This window comes from Pelophylax lessonae (genome assembly GCF_965119305.1).
Source record: "Pelophylax lessonae genome assembly, chromosome: 3".
NCBI classification, from domain to species: Eukaryota; Metazoa; Chordata; class Amphibia; order Anura; family Ranidae; genus Pelophylax; species Pelophylax lessonae.
In genome coordinates, this window is record NC_138770.1 from 136,621,570 (window position 1) to 136,644,509 (window position 22,940).

Sequence of the window (22,940 nt, forward strand, 5' to 3'; positions counted from 1 at the left end):
AGAATTAGCGACCTGGCGCCTGTGGTGCCCTGCAGAAGGTGTCCTGTCATTTTTGCACGGACTTCCGCGCACGGAGTGCACGGACTTCCACGCCGTCCGAAAATTGAGGCCCCGGCTTTTCGGCCTTCTTGAGATGAGAGAGGCTTCCAATGGGGAACTGGCGCCCTCTTGTGGCGGGAGTAAAGACTGTTGTAATGACTGTTTCCACTGCCTGTTTGTTCTCAATGCATTCCCATCTCCCTGTCCAGTTAGTTACCTTTGACAGGGAGTGTGGTTATTATTAATTTAATTTATTTTTTAAATGTAAAAAAAAAAATAATATTTTTTTCTTTTTTTTTAATTATTAAAAAAATAAAAAATAAATAATTTTTCATTTTTTTTCCAATTATTATTATTATTATTAAAAAAAAAAAAAAAAAATATATATATATATATATATATATATATATATATATATATATATAATCTTTTTTTTTTTTTTCTTTCTCATCGCCATGCCATAGCCGAAGGCCCCTTTCACACGGGCTGTCTGATCAGGTCCGCCTGTCAGTTTTTCAGGCAGACCTGATCGGACCCTTCATTCTCTATGGAGCAGTAATCTGCCGCCATCTGATCCTGTCCGCCAAAAACAGTCGGATGGTGGTTCTATTTTCTATCCATCCCGTGGATCGGATCAGATGGCATCGGATGGAAAGAGACAGACAGTCTGTTTCCATCCAATTGCGCTATAGAGGAGAATGGGGTTCTAGTCGTATTTATGTGTAAATTTTGTATCCGTTTTATTAAATAAAGCTTGGTTGTTAGTTTAAAAAAAAAAAAAAACTTTTTTACCTGGCTCCTAGATTTCAGGAAAATTTGTCAAGCCCTGATATAAAAATCAGAAATAAATTAGGTGCAGCTGCTGTATCTCTAAGTTAATCTTAGATAGGAATGTTATAAAACGAATTTAAAACAGCGCTAGCAATCCAACCGCAGAGTAATGTGACAAGTGATGGTGGACGCCGCTGTCACTTGTCACATTACTCTGCGGTTTTTATATCTCTGTTTTGTAAGTATGTTTTTATTGCTTTGGGGCCAATAAATTATCCAAACATACTATACTATCTGCGGTCCTTTTGTTTTATAATTGGGGCTCACGGAGGTCTTTCTTGGAGCGATCCCCTGCAAGACATCCCGATCTTGGATCACCCCCAGCAAGAGCCAGAGTGTAATAGTCCAACGGATTTTACAAGCTTCTGAGACTCATCATTGTGGTGAGTAGGGATCCTAGAGGGTTTGACAATCACCTGAGCACCGTTTGGATAACCATTTCTGCACCTGAGCACTTTATTGGATTTATCACTACTAAGGACTGTTTTATTACATTTGGAATATTTATTTGTAAAATATTTATTAATTTTTTCACTAATCGCCATTTACTAATTTTCACATGGATTGCTAGCGCTGTTTTAAATTTGTTTTACCTACTTAAAAGAATACTACATGAACAGGCCGCTTCCGTTCAAGTGGTTATACGACGCTAGCCTTTGCCATTATTGCAAATCACAGGGAAGTTCCTATGTTAAGTGCCTGTTGCTGTTTGAACTTTATTATCTTAAGGTTTTGTCTCCTGATGTACGGCTGTTGTACGATGTTCCACAATCTTTTCTGAGGGTTTCCTATATCCAGTTTCCTTGTGGCAACTTTTCCACTAATTTGTTCTGTTATACTTTGTTTTTGGTTTACTCGTTGTTCTGATAACAGTGCATGATTGGACTTAACCCTACAGCATCATGCTTTCAAGTAACCCACAAGTCCCAGTAGTTTGTGCTCACTACAGTGGCTGGCTGCACAACACACTCCACCTTTTCTATAACTCTTCAAATATCTTTCAGTGTCAGAGAATGGAATAGCCCCTTCAAGCGCAGAGCTCTTTGGAGAGACGCTATGGCCCACAACTGTGACATCTGTGTCCAAGAGACACATTTTGCTCAATCCAAAGTACCTAAATGCTCCTATCTGAAGTTCCCGAACATATTTGCGGCGAACGCTCCATCCAAAAAGAATGGGTTTATGGTAGCCATAAGAGACACTGTGGCCCTCTCCCTTCTGGACCAACACATAGATGAGCATGGGAGATATGTTATCTTAGTTGCCTATAGTAACAACGTAATATACACTAGTAGACTTGTATGCTCCCAACAATAGCCCTGTGAAGTTTCTCCATAAAGGGGTAATGTTGGAAATACAAATGTACCAGGGTAACTTAATAATGTGGGGTGACTACAACATAGTTATGAATGCTTGTATGGACTCCTCCTCTAGAGCTGTGTGGCGGCGACAAAATCGAGTCCCTTTTTGTGCTAGAGAAGATCTGTACGATCCATTTCGCTGCCTGCATTCTACAGAGAAGAACTTCACCTTTTATTACGCTGTCCACGATAGCTACTCAAGAATTTATTCTTGGTAGAAAATTAAAAACTAGAACCGTGTGTTCAAGGTGTGCATCCACAATATCACATGGTCCAGCCACGCCCCCATCACAATAGATATTGTGGACTCACAAAAAGGATCCAACTCAGTGTTGTGGCGTAACAACACCTATTTTCTGTCTAATCCCATCCATAGATCGGCTCTAGAGAGTACATTCAAGGAGTATTTCAACCTTTAAAAGGCTGGGAACAGTTCCTCTGCTACAGTTTGGTGCACCCATAAAGCGTTTATGAGAGGTATGCTTATTCAGCTAGCTTCTAAAGAGAAAAAAATGTAAATTATTAAAAACCAAGCAGCTTATTGAGAAAATAGCAACCTTAGAGGTACAACATAAAGCAGCCTGCACTTCTACAAATCTCTTAACCTCCCTGGCGGTATGATTATGTCAGGAATTCTGTACCAAAAGCGGTACAATTTTTTGCATGGAAATTTGGCGTTATGTATTATAGGCCTACAATTCTTAGTAATTACTGACTTAAACCTGACCAAAAGAAGACTCTAGTAGACATCCCAGATGTGATAAATTTGAAACACAAACGCATGAATTATAATCTAATCAATAATATAATTGTATTATATAATATAATATATATTTATATATATATATATATATATGTATATATTATATAATAAAATTATATTATTGATTCGATTATAATTCATTCGTTATATATATATATGTATATATATATATATATATATATATATATATATATATATGTGTGTGTGTGTGTATATATAATATAAATGTGTGTGTATATATAATATAAATGTAACGTTTGAATTTCCCTCCCTAGTTCCGCTCCCATGCAGCATTGCTGCTGCAGGGAACGGAACCAGGAAGTCCTCATACCGACGGACGAGCGGCGGGGATCTCGGCTGACGATCACAGCAATGGGAGATCATCTCTGGATCGCCAGGAGAAGGTAAGAGACACCGCTGCTCGCTCTGCACATCTACCCCGAGCGTGACTCGGGGATACCGATAATAGCATAGAAAATCCACCCCGAGTCACGCTCGGGGATACCGCTAAGCAGGTTAAAAAAGCTCATGGCCTGCAGAGAGGAGCTAAGGCTAACCTTACTTTCAGACTATGACAAATTCTTCAAATGCCTGAAGTTGTCTTACTCCCAGGGCAACAAGGCAGGCAAGTTGTTAGCGGCCCAATTAAGACATGGACAGGTAAAAACTAAGCTAGCCTCCCTTAAACACTATAAAACGGATTCCCTTTTTCATAACCCGCAGGAAATTGCCAATGCTTGTGGGGAGGTCCTTTAAGACCTTAACAAACCAATTACTACAGAAGAAGTTCTGGAGGTAATTCAATTGCTGCCTATGCACAAATCCCCAGGAACAGACAGATTTTCCACAGAATATATTATAAAGCCTTTGCTAAGACCCTTGCTCTGCACTTGACAGAACTCTTTAACAAAGTGGTAACAAAGGGATCCTTTCCTGATGAGATGCTTCACGCTGTAACTGTAACCCTTGCAAGACATGAAAAGATCCTTCTGTTCCCCAAAACTTTAGGCCGATCTCTTTATTAAACTCTGACCTAAAACTTTTTGCTAAAATACTTTCAAATAGATTGATGGAAGTCACGCCTATGTTACTGGGATTAGATCAGGTTGGGTTCATAAAGAATAGACAGGCACCAGACAGGACTAGACAGGGTGCACTGGAGATATCTTGAGAAAATCTTGTTAAAATTTGGTCTGACAGGATTTTTACAATCTGCAATAATGTCCCTGTATACTAACCCCACGGTCCAAGTCTTTACCTCAGGGATGTTATCCACCAAATTTAACTAACAAACGGAACAAGACAAGGATGCCCCCTTTCTCCCATAATTTTCTCCCTGTCCATTTAGCCATTAACAGAACTCATTAGATCCCATACCTCCATATCAATCCTATGTATTGGTAATAGAGAACACAAACTGTGTCTGTTCGCAGACAGTTTTATTGTGTCACTATCTAAACTGGAATCCTCCCTTCGAGAAGTACAAGAGCTACTGTCGTTGTTTGGTAAAGTTTCCTATTACAAAGTCAATACATCCAAATGCTACCCCTTGCCTGTTGGAATTCCCCAACCTAAATGAAATTCATTAAAATCTATTTTACCCTGTAACTGGAACTCGCCTTCCATCACATATCTTGGCATACAATTACCTTTCCAATCACAAATATATACTCGTCAATTTCCCTAAACTTTTAGATCAACTATCTCTCAAAACAAATCAGATAGGTAAAATCCAACTCTCCTGGATCGGGCGAATAGCTGCCTATAAAATGCAAATTTTACCTAAATTATTATACCACTTCAGATAACTTCAAATTCCTATCTCTCAACAATTTTTCTCCCGTTTGGCCACAATGGTAAGGAAATGCATATGGGACAGGAAAAAACCTAGAGTAAAAATGCAAATCTCACACCGAAACATACTACAAAGCAATGTTATTAGAACAGCTTTGTTTCTGGCTTTCTTGTCAAGAAGACAAGTAATGGGCAAAAGTGGAAAGGAAAGTCACCTCTGGGCACGACCTCTTCGCTCTACTAATGGCAGCAAAGTTACACCACTGTCCTTTAACTCCAGACTACCCAACAATTAAGGCTTCCCTGTTAGCCTGGTCTATAATATCTAAACTAGAGGGTATTCCCGACAATCAACAAAGATTAAGCATACTGCTAATGGCGTTTGAATATTTAATACCACACTTTTTAGCTCAGAATTGGGCAGTAAGGGGAATGAACTTTAATCTAGAAGATGTAAAGGAGATTGACACAATTGATACACTCAGAATCAACCAAATTAAACATTTTATAGCCTCTAATCCCATCCAATATATTGTAGTACCCCAAAAAGTATGGGATTTCCTCACTAACAGGCTAAGATGCCCAAAGGCATCTCCTTTTTCTACAACTACTGCAGTTTGAGCACAATGGATAAAAAAATCTAATTCTATGGTTCTATGGGAAAAAGATCTCCAACAAAAATTCCCTATATCACAATGGTTGGGGGAAATAAAAGCTAATACTAAATCATCTGCATGCATAGACCATTGGGACATTTCCCAGAAAATTCTACACTGGTGGTACATGACTCCAGTGAGACTCCATAAATTCTACCCTAAAGTCTCCCCCCTGTGTTGGAGGAACTGCAACCAGGAGGGTAATTTGCAGTTGTGACTGGAAATCTCTTCGTTTTTTTGATCAGGAGGGTAATTTACTCCATATAATCTGGAAAGAAATTTTTCAATTCATTTCTAAGATTGCAGACATTCCTAGTCCTGTCACACCTGAGCTGGCTCTTCTTAGTTAAGGGGTAGAAAACTTCCCTTTTAAGGTTAGAATAGTAATTATGCACATTTTATTCACTGCCCACGTCACCATAGCAAATGATTGGCAGTCACTTTGCACACCAAGTATAGAAGCAGTGTTTAGTGGAGTCAATTCACAATGTATGTTTGAAAAATGACTAGCTTACAAAGATCATAGGGCCAGTACTTACTGTATATATGAGACATACAGTGCATCCAGAAAGTATTCACTATTCGCAGCGCTTCACTTTTTCCACAATTTGGTATGTTACAGCCTTATTCCAAAATTGATTGAATTCATTTTTTTCCTCAAAATTCTACAAACAAGTTTGTTTGAAATTCCATGTACATAAGTATACACAGCCTTCGCTCAATACTTTGTTGAAGCACCTTTGGCACCAATTACTGCCTCAAGTCTTTTTGAGTATGATGCTACAAGCTTGGCACTTCTATTTTTGGGCAGTTTCTCCCATTCTTTTTTGCAGGACCTCTCAAGCTCTATCAGGTTGGATGGGGAGCGTAGGGGCACGGCCATTTTCAGATCTCTCCAGAAATGTTCAATCGGGTTCAAGTCTGGGCTTTGGTCAGGCCGTGCACTGACACCTTTGCTGCCATAGTGCTATGTGCTGGGTGTTCAATGTGCCCCTGTTCATTTAAGGAGGGGTGGGCTCCTTCCAGGCTCACCTCCCCTCTGCCTGTCCATTAAAATGCATGTGCTTCCATTGCGGAGACTCTCAGAACTTAGAGTTAGGACTACAGAAAATACTGGGGTGCCTTGACAGGGCCAGTAGCTTACACATGTATTTTTAAATCTGTGCAGACTAAACCCCTATTCTTAATGCATATTGTTAGACAGGTCAATTTGGATGGTCACAAGCTGGCTGGTAAGTTGAGCTTGGAAATTTCTTTGGTTTTGTTTGACAAACGTCGCTCTTTCAGAGCTCCTTGCTGCAATGATCAGTTATAGGTGGGGGTAGTGGCCACTTAGTCTAAGAAGAATACATGTATTAACAATTTTGCAGTGAACTTGTCCGATTTTTTATTATTTTAAAAACCAATGGCCCCCACCTTAGATCAAACACCACAGGGAGTCTGCTTTAATCTTTATCAGACCGTAAAATCATCCAATGTCTTTCCTTCTGATGCTGCTATGACTCAATTATCTAAGGCTTGGTTTACTTACCTTCTGGCAGAGTCAAGACAAGGGGTGGACAGCAGAAATGGCTGCCCATGGCACTGTGGTATCATGTGAAGTGTGGGGGGGGGGCGCACCACAAGGATGTTGGGAAAAAGTAATTTGTGTTTTTGAGAGGGAGCATTTAGGGACTGCGGGGGGTAAGAATTGCTCTAGGAGGGGACATTTGGGAAGGTGTGCTAGGAGTGGGGATTTGTGTTTTTGGGTGGGGGAGATGATTTGTGCTAGAGGGGGGGGGAGATTTTGGGGGGTTTGTGCAAGAAAAGGTACTATGGTAGGGAGGAGGGGATTTGTTCTAGGAGGGAAATTTTTATGGGGGGATTTGTGCTAGTATGGATGATTGAAAGGATTTGTGCTAAGATGGTAAATTTGGTGGTGGGGGTTTGAGAATGATTTGTGCTGGGAGGGGAGGATGTGTGCTCAGAGGGGAATTTTGATTTCAGCAGGGGATGGATTTTCAGTGGGAGGAGGGGGGAAATAATGCTTGGGGGATAAGCATGTAGATCAGTGCTTAATTCCTTGATGTGTACGTACCCTGACGTGTACGGCTCATACAGCTTAAGCAGGCGGGGGGAGGGGGGGGCTCAATTTGGCATGTTTGTCCCGGGCTCAAGATGATATTGTCCCATCACTACCTTCTGGACATAAGCCCACCATTAATTTAGCATTTGAAGAGCACTCATTAGCCCCAAATGTGCTCACTATGGCGTTAACCCAGTAGTCATTGAAGTCATCAGTCTACTCTGTTGTCTGTGATCCCAGCACAAGATCTGTCCCCAACATCAGTCTTGTCATTACAATTGTCAGCTGAATTCCTGAGCCCTTTCTTTGGAGTGTGGGCCTAAAAACAATAAAATAAAAATAGAGCCCAATGTTATAATGCTTGCAGTGCTGGTAAGCTTCAGCTTTTGTTTGGTAGGGGGTAATGACCTGGCTTGTAGCAAAACCACTTGATATGTTTGGCTTTTGCAGTTATTTAGTGTTCTCTTGTATCATATTTCTGCGGTGATGTTTTACATTCATTCAGCAAAAGCAGTGCCTGCAGATCGAAGGAACATTAGGTATGTATTATGCAGTGACAGTGACAATCGTGTTACTATTTAGTGGATTAGTGTAATATTATCAGAAGAATTATGGAGCGGTTTATAGGTGCTGAGATTCAAATCTCATTAGTCTTTGTGAAAGGTCACTATTCTGGCCATATAATGGGCAAGAATAACCTGGTTTAGTTGGAAGGGCATCATGAATTAATGATGACTGTGAGATCTATCGCCGCTTGAGTGCTTTTATTTCCCCATATGTCACATTATGTTAAATATAGGGATATTACTTTCTGGCTGTTCTGTCTGCAGGCTACGTAAATGTATCATCCTGTAAGATTAAATCGAATTATGATAATATGGCATTTGAATAACATTCTTGTTTGCCATGAGTCTTCCCAGAGCACACCTAGGCAAGTATAATACCCAGTCTGTCTGTTAAGGATGTGGCCAGTATGCTTCTAGCATTATGCTGCATCAAGTGATCTATAGTCACAGTGGGGCTTGTGTGGACAGCTGACTCATGGCAAACTTTAATAGTTTTAGCAGACCTGGGATAGAGCATTTAATAAAAAGAGTAATTGAAGAACTCTAGGTAGATATAAAAGGAATACTCTTTCTGTCACTATGTGTTCCTGGAATATTTACCCAAAATCTGGCTTTTTATTTATTTGCAAGAGCAGCTAAAAATTGTAATGTGGCCTGCAGCAGGAGTGTCTGAACTGGTGAGATTTTCTGTGCACTGCATTTCAGGTAACATTGGTTTAATAATCAAGGCTGCCCCTTTTACCCCAAGCTGCTGGGGAAAGATGTCAGAGCTTTAGGGCCGCACAGTGCCAAAATGCTCATGCAAAGTCCAAGGCCGGCCATAAACGCAGTGAATTTGTTTCCTGCAACCATCCATTTCCTGTCTAACCATTGATCTCCCAGCATGCGTGGGGGGGGGGGGGGGGTTTAGGGGCAGGGGGAGCTGTCACCCACCAGAAAAACACGGTGATTAATGTTAGCAACTTTGCCAGCTGCTAGCGATAGTCGTATGTAAAACTCGGCAGTCTGGTTGTACCGAAGTTGATCAGTCGATCAATTTTGGTACATTCAGCTTTCCCATACATGGTTCAAATAGTCTATGGCCAGCTTAACCACTTGCCGTCTGCTCACTAGAGCTGTACTGTGGCAAAGTGGCTCTTGTAGGTCTGACGACGTAGTACTACGTCGGCAGACATTCCCCCTTCTAGGCGGCGCACGTCACAGCGGGAGTCGGGCCAGGGGAGGAGCAGCGGCGAGTGTGATTTCTGTCTGTTGTCTAGTGCCTCTCCTTTCTGCATGAGATATGTCTTACAGGTTGTGTGGACTCCAAGTAATCAAGGGGGACTCCAGCACATGGCCTGTGATTGTCAGTCTCAGCTGTGCATGTTTCTCTATGAAATTGTGTAGAGGGATATGTGTCTGTTTCCTCCACTCAGGTCTCAGATTACACTCGGCTCTCTGCACTATGCTGTCCAGTGTAATATCCGATCCCTGTCCCCTGCCTCTGGAAGCTTTAAATAGCTGTAGAGGAAATAGGGCTACAGATACAGAACTTTTGTAGGAGGCGGAGGGTTTCATCTCATGGGTATTTCATGGGTATATGTAAGGGTTTACAACCACTTTTAAGGAAAACTCTAGTGACCATACCAAATTAACTTCTAGGCATGTATACTTGCTATTGATTGATTGTGGGCTGCAAGAGTACCTGTATACTGAGGTTTAAAATTCACATATCTTCCCCCCACAGCTGAGAATATGGCTCCCAATGAGGGAGGGTTTACAGCTGCATAGAATTTTGTTAACCCACTCACTGACCAGCCGCTATAGTTTTACTGAGGCAGGTCCGCTCTATTACGCGAAATGACATGCCTGTACGTCGCTCCATGTAACAGATAGCAGGGGGGGTTCGCACACGCGCCAACTGGTCAGAGGGGGAGCCAATCAGCGTGTCCAGTGGACGCGATGTCTGCCGGCCAACCGCGATCGCTCCCCATGGAGACAGAACGCCGTTCTGCTGATGTAAACAAGGCAGACCGCTGTTCTGCCCAAGATGAACAGAGGGATCCTGTGTTCCTCCTAATTAGGAACACAGATCTCTGTGTTCATCCAGTGAGTACAACCCCCATACAGTTAGAAAGCACTTAACCCTTTGATCGCCCCTAGTGTTAACCCTTTCATTGCCAGTGTCATTAGTACAGTAACAGTGCATATTTTTAGCACTGATTAGTGAATTAGTGTCACTGGTCCCCTCAAAATTGTTTGGTTGTCCGATCTGTCTGCCGCAGTGTGGCAGTCCCACTAAAAATCGCCAGTCGCTGCCATTACTAGTAAAAAAATAAATAAAAATGACATAAACCTATCCTCTAGTTTGTAGACACAATAACTTTTGCGCAAACCATTCAATATACAGCTATTCAGATTTTTCTTACCAAAAATATGTGCCAGAATACATATTGGCCTAAGATAATGAAAAAAATATGATTTTTTTTTTTTTTTTTTTCATTGGCAATGTTTTATAGTAGAAATTCAAACAATTTTTTTTTTTTTTCAGAAGAGAGGTTATCAAATACCATCAAAGCGTCGCACAACCGCGCAATTGTCAGTAAAAGTAATGCAATGCTATATCGCAAGAAATGGCCTTGTCATTAGGGGGTAAAACCTTTCTGGTCCTTAAGTGGTTAATGGTCTGTTGTTTAAAAAAAAAAAAAAAAACGAAGCTTTCCCCTGCACCACCTCTTCATTGAGCTATTAACTGGTTTTCATACTCTTGTTGGATTCTGAAGTTAGTGTAGTACATGTTTTTCATAATACATTTATTATACTCATTGTTATAATTGTGTTATAGATCTGATATACCCTTCTCTTTCCCTGACAAAAGATTTTTTTTCCCAAAACATGCCAGGATTTGCCTGATGATTATACCCAGACTGACCAAACTGAATGGTTATTGGCAGTTCTTTCCTGTATTTCTCAGATAGCAAGGCTATCCCTCATTGTGCTCTGTATTCATGTTGTACCTTACACATTTTGAAACTATGTTCTAATTTTATAGACCTTTGGTCTTTTACTATGTTGATAATAAAGATTGACATTTGCCTTTTAATACCTTTATACATGCCCTTGCCGGTAAAATCCCATGGGGCTCTTTCTTGACATCTTGGATATTTAGGGATCCTGGTAAGATATCCTTTGGAACATATCACTTTGCTCTGCCTTGAGCCAAAGTGTGAATGGGGCTAATGTGGCAATTCTTCTGTACTTGGAGGGATACCAAAGCTGGCTGCACATCCTGGAATTGAAACACACAGTACATATTTATAGTTGACCAGGAGAGGCCATAGTGGTATTTTAATTATGCAATGACCTCCTGTGAAGCCCTTATCCTACGTTTCGTATTGAAGATTTTTTTTCCTAAAGATATAAAAAAGCGTTATACACCCCCTTTCCCAATTGCTAATTGATGTAGGTTTCCCAAGCAACTCTACTACTGCCACTTCTTGGAACTGCTCAGCCTTCTTTAGCCACCCTTGAAAACTCAAAACTTTTTGAGACTAGACTGCACCTGTTATGTTGGCCAAAGAAATCCAAGTTGTGCAGAAAACCGCAAAACATTTTATATGGTTAAACAAATGCTACTTATCCTATTTCAACCGTTTTTATTCATTTACAGAAATATATAACAATATCAAGACCCAAAACAGGGTAGATATAGTATATCCGAAAGTGCTCACATAAATGTATTAGCAGACAATATACAATTATAACAAAGATAATTATTATTAGATACAGGGTGATTTCTATTTATCACATCTTGATGTATCCCTGTCAAAAAATACTTCAAACAGAGAGAGGCGGGGAAAGATAACTGACATCAAATGAGCTGAGGGATCTAACCCTGCATCTATTCATGCAAACATATTCCCTTGTTGGATAGATGGGGTTGGTTAATATATATGTAAAGATAGTAGAATTTAACATACCCAACCATTCAAAAATATAAGAATGGAAAAACAATGCTCCACGGCAAAATTGTACATATCCTAATAATACATTTTATTTATAGGGTGTCTTTCAGAACACCCAAGGTCACCTTACAAAGATAGCAACAGAGCAACAAAAAATAAATATACATACAGAGTTTAAAAGATGAGGTAGTTTCCTGAAGCCTGTTCTCTTCAGTTCTACCAGTTGATGTTAGCCTGGGCAATGCTATTTATTTGAGTCAGTGACATCTGACAACCATATACAGTGAACCCTCTGAAAAAGCCCACTCTTCATAACAGATGCAAGTCCTTTCTCCAGTTCACCAAACAATTGAATTATGTTAATTTTTGTAAAAGTATGGTTTAGAAAGTCGACCCGAGCATCAGCACATATTAGGACTTTGCATACAGCTTTAACCCTTTTTTGACCAGAGGTCCTTGATGCTCACACCAAATTTAATATCATGAGGTGCAACACTTAATTTTTTTAAGAATATATAAAGTTTCTATTTGGTACATAGTTTTGATAATTTCCCTGTTCATACAACAATGTAAAAAAAAAAAAAAACTATTTGTATCTAAAAGCTTATAATATATATATATATATTTTAATCTGCATATCACGTTAACAGCTGCAGAATGCTGGCTGCGGCTATCAAAGTACTGCACTCTGCGTGAGGCATAGTGACTGCTGAGCCTGAAGCTTTGATTTGTAAACAAACCCATGTGATCACTATGGTTGGGTGTCAGTGATCACATGATATGGAAATGATCTGCTTGACAACTTAGGATGTCTGTAAACATATAAAGGCATGTGAAAATAAACAAGGGGAATTCATTACTTTGGGGGTACTCTGCACGTTACTAGACAGACACATGGGCCACAATGTATCAGGACCTTGAAAACATAGGCTATTCTCCTTTTGCAGTGTTTAATTTTTAATCATATGTACATTTGTAAACTATTTTCCCATCTAATTTTCGCAGTGCATTTGTAAACTATTTTCCCATCTCATTTTCGCAGTGAAATGCTGGTCTCCTCTGACGACCTCTTGGAATGGTTACGGCCATTCTGTGGTGACGACTCTTTGCCGGTGAAGCCCAGGATAGATGTGCTACAGATTCTTGAGCAGGCCTTTAACCTCAGTGATGAGGACAGCAAGCTGCTTCTGTTTTTCAGGACTCAAGCTGTTTTGAAGGCATCATGGCCAGAAAAAAAGGTAATTGTACATTTTATGGAATTTATTTGATAATTTTTTGATTGAATCAAAGCTGCACAGAACAGATTATAAAGCTGGCCACACCTTCCAATTTGATTGTGCAATCTCTATATAATTTAGCCTTTAGATTTACCAACACAATGTAAAATAAAGAGCTTACCCACCAGTTTCTTGAATTTGTAATAGTTCAGGCATCTCTTGTACTTTATAGTTGTTGGTAGATCTGCGATGTATAAAAAATATGGCAAAACCTATTTTTTTGTGTGTGTGTGCTGAGTTGCACTACAGCCCAATTATCTTGAATAGGTTGCGATGAAGTGTGTTTAAGTCCTGAGACTTTAAACACCTTTTGTTTTGATGCACCAGGAATGTAGTTGGCTGAATTAGGCTTCGTTCACATGGCGTACTTAAGTGTACACCCATGTAAGGGCTGTGATTTGAGGAGAAAGGCGCTCAGAAGAGCCTAGTGTGCATGAGGCCTAAATGCTGCAATACAATAGTTCTAATGGTTAAACCATCATTATATGTATTTATTGTTTTATTGCCATATGTTGCAAATCTGAGAAATAAATGGATCTGTGTGACATGAATTCCGTACCACTTAGTTTTGACTTTTCTTAGAACATTACTGCAATGGAACATAACATAGCAGCAGATAATACATATTATTATTGAACCGACTACATATATTTTGTTCTACTTTCCCTGGTCCGCTTTTAGTAATTATTGGTCTTTCGCAATTGTATATTTCTCTTTGATCTATAATCAGGGATCGAAAGGGGCAATTTTACTTTATAGTCTTTGGATAAACTGTTCACTGTATCCTGAAAAGTTACCCGCATTTATCAAAGAAGGAAAAAATCATTTCATGTGGAACTTTTCTTTGTGTCGGGGTCTTTCGCTTGCAAGAAATAGAAATAGTTAGAAATAAATACAGTTGAGACTGCGCCTTTTCGGTTTATTGCCTCTCCATGTTCTGTTTCTATTACATTCGGAGTTCAGCTGGAACCACAGAGAAAATATTTAACATTCTGTCCCATTACACCAGCAGAAACCACATCTTTATCTATCATTATTTTACCATCAATATGGCAATTTATTTTTATCTAGCGAGACTGATCATGTGAAAATACAGTTAACCACACAGTGACCTCATCAGTAAAGGTGGATCAGATGCTATAAAGTTGTGTGGAGCAAAACAATTTATTTCAAATTTGTAAATATGAATTTGACATTATTAGACTAACCAAAGGTTGCAGAGGTCGTCTGCTGTTCACCTATTTGCTCTTAAATTTTCAAAGAATACTCTCTTTTAAAGAGGATCTTCACTTGCCTTGGATTATTATTAACCTATTTTTAACTGATTTGCTGGGGTGGGTGAGCCATAATCATATAGTCATCTGCACAGCTAATCGTGTTGTCATTTGCTAAAAGCTGCTGCACTGCCAGGCCTGGTGCTACTATCTTCTTTGTGATGTCATCGGAAGTCCAGCTGTTTCTTAGGGGTCCTAGCAGTTAGCCGTGGAACATATACAGTGGGTTATACATAGCTTCAAAGCTTTCCAGGATTCATGATGTGGGCATCCCAGGAGGCTTCGAGCATGAGGGGTGGGTCCTCTTTCTAGCCTAGGCCAGAAAAGCAGAAGTACTGTCTGTACTCTGCAACATCATCTGATGATGCAACTCTCTCTTTGCTCTCTGACCGAGAGCTGAAAATTCATATGACCGCTGATCGCTCAAGTCTCGGTCTACTCTGAAAAGAGAGCTGTAACTGTCAGTCACTGCTCTCCGCTCTGCCAGTACCAGTGCATATTGGAGAGCAGGGCTGGGGAGGGGGCGGGAGTGGCTGGCTCCTGCCCCCAGCAGCATGTTGAGAGGCTGAGCCAGTTGCGGATCAGACAATATGGTCGGGATCCTACCAGAGCCCGAAGTTGCTCTTTTTAACCTCAGCCAACCATAGACTTTGTTGGCTGATTCTGGGTCACAGGAGTGCACAAGTGCTCTGTGACCCTGAAGAGAAGTAGTAACAAAAAGCACCCCTTTAACATGTGTGTAGCCAGTTTATTATTTCTTTTGCTGCCTGTGTCTCTGCCTGTAATGGGGACACCTGTTCTAGCAGGTTATGGAGCTGGTGGTGTTGTGCTCATAGACATTAATTCAATAATCATTTGCTGTGCTAAGAAACTTTTTTTTTTTTTAAGGGCTTAACTTTTAACACGATTAGGACTGCATAAACCATGCAAGGGCATCTGGACCCGTCTTCAAATCACATCTATTCCTGTAAAGGTTTTACTTGCCTGTGTCTTCCCTTTGTTCTGTGTTGACCATGCTATGGACATTCAAGTATTTACATATTTTTAACAAGCCCTAACTGACATCTGTAGCTGCAGGAACTATGGAACAACTCCTCTTCAAAGTTCACAGCAGAAGCACTGAAAGTCAGCTCTCTCAGCAGCTAATCTCACCCTGCTCTCCATTCCATGTTTACATTACAGATCTGAAGGATGATCAGTCACTAGTATAAGGATGTGTCCCTTAAACATTGGCTTCAGTTTGTCATTTGCTGTATTTTAACTTAGAGTGATTTATGAGAGATTAAAATAAGTTTAGCTGATTGAGAAAACAGCCTCTTTTGTGAAATTTGAGTATGCGGTGTTCCCCCATGTCTGCGGCTACAGAGTTCAGCGAGGGCTTGTTAGAAAGCCTATTTACTACTTGTTAGGAATATGTAAAAGATCAGATGTCCATGGCCTGGGTTTATTGTGCCTCTTATTGCAACACAATAATGCCACTGTTCTACTCTGTGCTTCTTCCTGCCAACCTGTACATCAGTGGTATCTCTTGAATAAAAGGAGAAAGAAACATGAGAACAGTTTCTTTTCCCTGCAGCTCATTTTTTTTTTTTTTTTGGTTGGTCAAAGTTCATTTTAAGCTTGTTGACCGATCATAGTGGTTTCTTGCTTTGGAGATCCTTACAGCTACTCAACTGCAAATTTCTCTAACACTGTTTCTGCAGAGTGAGTCCTCAGAAAAACAAAGTTTATTCAAACATGCACTATCTACACATTGGCGGCTACTGTTCCAAAAACCTAAGTAGTCTCTATTAACTACACACAGGCGGAAAGTGCCTATATGAGCATTAATCATTTCTCGCACAAGATGAGTTTAATGATATTGAAAAGCTAATTTTTGCCGAAGATGTGTGAAAGCTATTCCTAGTTTGTAAAGTAATCCTCTTAGCGCATAAATTAAAGTGGGGCTTAATATTTAATTACACTGCGGGTGTTTTAAGAAGTGGTCGACAAATCAATGTGTTGCCGGGAAACTGTCCAGCTTGTGCAAAATTAAAACTCTGCTGCCTGTAAAAAGTCACAAATCCAGGTGGCCTAGTCCTGGCCATCTCCATTCTCCTAATGATTCATTAACAGAATTAAAAATTCAAAGGCCCCTTATTCTTTAGCGGTAAAAAAAAAAAAACACTCTATACTTGGCATTCTGAAGCCGTGGCGCTGTTGCCGAGGTGGGGGGACGTCTGTGTTGTTCTAATCCCCTTGATACATTTTATCAGGGTACTTCAGGTTCTGTAATTTTCTAGTTAACTGGTGCATGAAAAATATGGGTCAAAATACTGGCATTTTTTTTTAAATTACATTTTGTATAAAATGAAGCTTTACGTGGAAAATTCAAGATTATGTGACCATAAATTCACTGCCGCGTCATCTCTATTAAATGATACCAGTATGCACTTTATCAGCAGTTCTTGGAACAGTGCTAATGTACATTTTATGTCTAGTTCATGTATGACGCTTTTCATTTTATACAGCATTTAGGGGCAAAGAAGGACAACGTGATAATCTGCAGCAGTGAAAATGGCTGCATTTATTAATAAACTGTTTACATTTTAATTGTGTGTCCATAATAAGATTTAGAATTTAACTTTAAGGCTGCTGTGTTTTAGAAGGATTTTCTTTGCAATATTTGTAACATTTATTTGACAGATAATGACTTGGCTTTAGTGTTTTGTACATACTTCAAATATTAATTCACTTTTAAACACAACTTTAATACACCCAAATAAAGCAGCTTGGCACTTATAGGCCTCATTCCCATGGTAAAACGCATTTCCAAGTGTTTTTTGTTTACGGATCTGAATGCAGCTGCATTGTTTTCAATAGAGACATTCACCCAGGTGCATAAACATGCACTGCATTCAGATCAATAACACAAAATCCAAAAATCTGTGTATGAAGCCGTACGTATACATGTATGCCAGATGCAGGCATTGGAAAAATAAAAAAAAATAACACTTTTACATAAGTATTTATGGATGATTACACAGGAATTTTTATGCAAGAAACAAGCATACAAGATTAGTAGGATTTTTACTTCCATGTGAATGTAGCTATAACCTTTAGTTTTTGTTTTTCCACTCCTTGATGTCATCAGGGGTCCAGCCACTTCAAGTTTATATAAAAAAAAAAAATTATAAATGCACATCTATTTTCAGTTGAAAAATATCACATTTATTATTTATTTTAGAAGTGCCTGTAAAGCACTGCATCCGTGATCAGCAGATTGTGGTTGCATTGCCAGGATACTGCTGGTGACAGTACCCGAATATGGGCAATGCCCATGTTTAGAAAATGAATTGTCACTGAGTGGGTGGAGCCTGATGGGTAACTGAGATTCTAGTTCCCCATCAGGTTCACTTCACTTTTGGTTGACAGTGCACGTCAGTGTGCAGATTCGTACTATTAAACTAAATAGCAGCTATGGATCAGCCCACTCCCGTGTGCTGTTAATCAATGGTAAAGCGGACCTGATGGGGAACTAGAATCTCAGTTCCCTATCAAGGCTCTGCTCACCCCTAGCATAAACTTCCATGACCAGACACCTGTCAGTGTGACGGGTGCAGTGGCCAGGGAGGGTGAGAGTACACCGAGTAAGAAGTGTCCAGTGCCGCTTTTTTTTGTCCCCGACACTTTTGTTGCTGCGCCCTAACAAAATTCTAAAGCATGTCTTCAATACCCCTTATGAACTCCCTGGATGTTTTTTTTTTACACTACTTAACGATACACCTGTCACCAACTTAAAACAATTGCAAGTAAAAGTATTTAAAATGCTTATTTGCACTGCTTTCCTTTTCTTAAAAGATTTTTACTCACTTGAGAAGTTCTTCTGAACTTGCTAAAAAATGTCACTACTTTAGTATAATCAGTTCCCTAGCACAGCCCTCTCCCTCCTTGCATGTCATAGTCCTTCCCTCCTCTAGGAGTGTATAATTAGTGTCTGTGCTGGCTCAGCTTCTCCTGTCCTCCCTACATAACCTTTTATGTAAGAGACAGGGAGGAGTGAAGGGAAAGCGCTTTTTTTCTTACTTGAGCCACGACTCTGAACCTTCTGGGGCTGCTGGTGTCACTGATGTCACATCCAAGATTATGGTGCCCAGCAGCAATCTCATATATTTTGGATGTCCACACAGGGCAGGTTTTTACAGGTACAGTGCTTTTGCAAAAGTATTCCCTCCCTTAGTGTTTCTCCTGTTTTGTTGTGTTATGCAAAGGTGTTTGGTGTGTTATGCAAAAGTATTCACCCCCTTTGCTATGAAACCCCTAAATAAGGAGTGGTCAAAACAATTAACTTCCAAACTTCTATAATTACGCGTGATCTGTCACATGATGTCAGTATAAATACAATACACCTGTTCTGCAAGCCCTGCAACACCATTAAAAAAGCAACATAAAGACCAAAGAGCTCTCCAAACTGGCCAGAGACAAAGTTATGGAGAAGTATAGATAAAGGTTGGGTTATAAAAAAAAAAAGCATCCCTAAGAGAACTATTAAATCTATTATAACAAAATGGAAAGAATATGGCACCACTATAAACCTGCCAAGAGAAGACTGTATATAAAACCTCACGGACTGGGCAAGAAGGACATTAAAGGAGTTGTAAAGTCTCAAGGTTTTTCACCCTAATGCATTCTATGTATTAAGGTGAAAAACCTTCTTGGTTCTGCTGCCCCCAGACCCCCTGTTATTCTTACCTGAACCCGAACGTTCCAGCGACGAGCACCAGCCCAGCAGCTCCAGCCGCTGTCTTGGGTCCACATTGGATAGATTGATAGCTGCAGGAGCCATTGGCACGGGGCCGAGTCCTGCTGTCTGTGTCAATGGATGCAGCAGCGAGACTCTTGAGCATGAAAAGCGGCTCTCCATGGGGGCACCTAATGAAGAGAAGGAGTCAGAATCAATGCTGGGGCACCCCAGAAGAGGAGGATTGGAGCTACTCTGTGCAAAACTCTTGCACAGAGCAAGTAAGTATAACATGTTTGTTATTTAAAAAAAAAAAAAAAAAGAACCTTTACGATCACTTAATTAATTAGAGATGCAATAAAAACACAGAAGATAACAGAAGGAGCAGCACCGATCCACCTTGGAGAGGGAGCATCTGTACTTGGGGCCACATTAAGTGTATACTCCATGGAGCCAGGCTTTTTAAAATAGTGGTCAGAAAATACTAAAACTGAACTTTTTGGTCATCATTTGGTCCTTCAAACAAAGCACACCATCTTCACAGTAAAGCATGGTGGTACAGTAAAGCATGGTGGTGACAGCATTAAGCTGTTGGAATGCTTTTCATTGGAAAACTAGAAAATACATCAGGATTAAAAAGAAAGATTAATGACACTAAATACAAAGCAGTTCTTAAAAAAAGCAGTTTTAGTTTGCCAAAGGTTTGAGACTGGGAGGGTGGTTCTTCTTCCAGCTGGACAATGACCCTAAACCTACTGTTAAAGCTACGCTGATGTGATTGAAAGGTAAACATTTACACTAAAAGTCTTGGAATGGCCTGGTTAAAGCCCAGACCTCAATCCAATCAGGAATCTTTGACAGGACTGGAAGCTTGCTATACACCAACACAACACATGCAACATAAAGAAAAAGATATTTAGCATCTTCGAAGTCGTTGGCATGTTGTGTTCATCAAATTAGACAAAGCCCCAAAATACATTTTAATTCCAGGTTGTAATGCAACAAAACGGGAAACTCCAAAGAGGTGAATGTTTTTACAAGGTACTGTAAATACCACGTCTAAAATATGTTAAATGCACATACCCTCTTATGGGAAGATTGTTGCTAAAAGGGATGGTCTACCCATAGGGTCTCTTTACGGACATGTGCTACATACAGTAGAAATAGTTTTCTTCTTATTGTTGGAATTCAAGAAAACAAGTATGGAGAGAAGCTTAAAATGCTTCTTTTTGTTTTTATATTTGTTTTTTTTGTTTTTTTTTATAATTTGCAAATCTGTAATTCAAAGGGGATTTTTATGTTTCAGACATCTTTCTCTGTTTGCGTTTAACACTAGCGTGTATATTGTGTTTCAGTCTGTGTAACCTGAAAGCTTTTGCTAAGTTATTCTCCTTCAGTTTCCTGTTAACTCATTTTAACAATTAGCAAATGGTCTGATAGGTGGATTATAAAACAAATGTGCTTTGATATGTAGCAAAAAGCACAATACAGTACATGGTACCACATATGCTTGTAAAGGTACTTTATAAAGAGAAATAGGCATTGCCAGCATTGGCGCAGTTCAGCAATGCTTAGAATAAGCTTGTCCAGACAGGTATACTAAGTAGCTATTTTGTAGGTACACCTCTCTCACAGAAATAGTCAATCAGCAAATCATATGACTTAAAAACAGTTTGTAAAAAGGAGCTGTAATCGTTTGAGATCAATTTTAGATTTTTTTTTTTTTTTTTTTTTACGTTTTATAAGGCTCCATGCATACTGGTTTAAAAATTGCTGCTTCTACAGAAGTTTTGTGTTCTGCATGTAGAAGCAGCTCAATGTTATCCTATGTTTCCATGCACATTAGGCATATTTTAAGCTCAGCGTCTAGAGACAGAAAAAAAAAAACCCTTCTGGTTTGCGTTTTTGATTGGAGCTTTCTGGCAGAGAAAACACTTTTTTTTTCACACAAATAGAGCTTTCTGTGTGGGTATTTATTCACCACTAGATAAAATAATAATAATCAGCGCAAACCATAAAATTTAAAAAAACAAGAAAATCCAAAAAACCATATAAAATGGTACACACAAGGCTGCAAACAATCAGTGCTAAACACAAAACACCAGTGACTAATAAACAATATTGCTGCGCCAAGTGAAAAAATCTATAAACATGTCTAAATAACTATCAATCAAATATCAACTCAATATTAAATCTATTAATAGTGATTATGGTGATATTGTGATTACAGTGATATTAATAGTCCAGATATATGGTGAACAAAAATTTTAAGTGCAAGCAAATGTAAGTGCAATATTTTCTATCTAAAAGGGAATAAATAGCCTTTATAAAACCGAGAGCATTAGATTTTCTCTTCTTTTGTACACACCGGGTTCCTGGTCTACATGGAGTGTTAGCTGGAGGCGGTGAAAGAAGGGACATCAGGCTGGTATCCTTACATCCCAAAAAACGTGTTTGACTCTCAGGAGTCTAATCCTAAGGTGAGCTGCTTACCTGCACTAATCACTGGGAGCACTGGAGTGGAGCATGCAACACTTTTTGTTTGTGAACACAGATGAAGATTGATTTATTTTGATTTTTAATTTTTGTTCACCATATATCTGGACTATTAATATCACTGTAATCACAATATCACCATAATCACTATTAATAGATTTAATATTGAGTTGATATTTGATTGATAGTTATTTAGACACGTTTATAGATTTTTTCACTTGGCGCAGCAATATTGTTTATTATTTATTCACCACTGTTTATTATTTTTTTTTTTTTGCGATATACCGTATATACTCGCGTATAAGCCGACCTGAGTATAAGCCGAGGCCCCTACTTTTACCACAAAAAGATGGGAAAAATCATTGACTCGAGTATAAGCCTAGGGTGAGAATGCAGGGCGGCGGGCATGGTACAGGAGAATGCAGGGTGACTGGCATGGTGCAGGAGAATGCAGGGTACTGGCATGGTGCAGGAGAATGCAGGGCAGCGGGCATGGTACAGGAGAATGCAGGGTGACTAGCATGGTGCAGGAGAATGCAGGGTACTGGCATGGTGCTGGAGAATGCAGGGCGGTGGGCATGGTACAGGAGAATGCAGGGTGACTGGCATGGTGCAGGAGAATGCAGGGTACTGGCATGGTGCAGGAGAATGCAGGGCGGCGGGCATGGTACAGGAGAATGCAGGGTGACTGGCATGGTGCAGGAGAATGCAGGGTACTGGCATGGTGCTGGAGAATGCAGGGCGACGGGCATGGTACAGGAGAATGCAGGGTGACTGGCATGGTGCAGGAGAATGCAGGGTACTGGCATTGTACAGGAGAATGCAGGGTACTGGCATGGTGCAGGAGAATGCAGGGTACTGGCATGGTGCAGGAGAATGCAGGTTACTGGCATGGTACAGGAGAATGCAGGGTACTGGCATGGTACAGGAGAATGCAGGGTACTGGCATGGTGCAGGAGAATGCAGGGTACTGGCATGGTACAGGAGAATGCAGGGTACTGGCATGGTGCAGGAGAATGCAGGGTACTGGCATGGTACAAGAGGATCCGGGGTTGTGGGCATACTACAGGAGATGCAGTGCTGTGGGCATGGTACAGGTGGACCATGCCCGCAGCACTGCATCCCTTGTAGTGTGCCCGCAGCCCTGCATAATG

The 22,940-nt window shown here is 40.1% G+C and overlaps 1 protein-coding gene across 1 annotated transcript in view; it reads left to right on the forward strand.

Moving 5' to 3' along the window:
* Positions 1-22,940, forward strand: part of NBAS (NBAS subunit of NRZ tethering complex) — a 1,303,215-nt gene that overhangs the window by 1,058,148 nt on the left and 222,127 nt on the right. Inside the window, exon 48 of the mRNA XM_082252487.1 lies at positions 13,062-13,257. Coding sequence (XP_082108613.1) covers positions 13,062-13,257 — 196 coding nt within the window. The remainder of the gene's footprint in view (positions 1-13,061; positions 13,258-22,940) is intronic.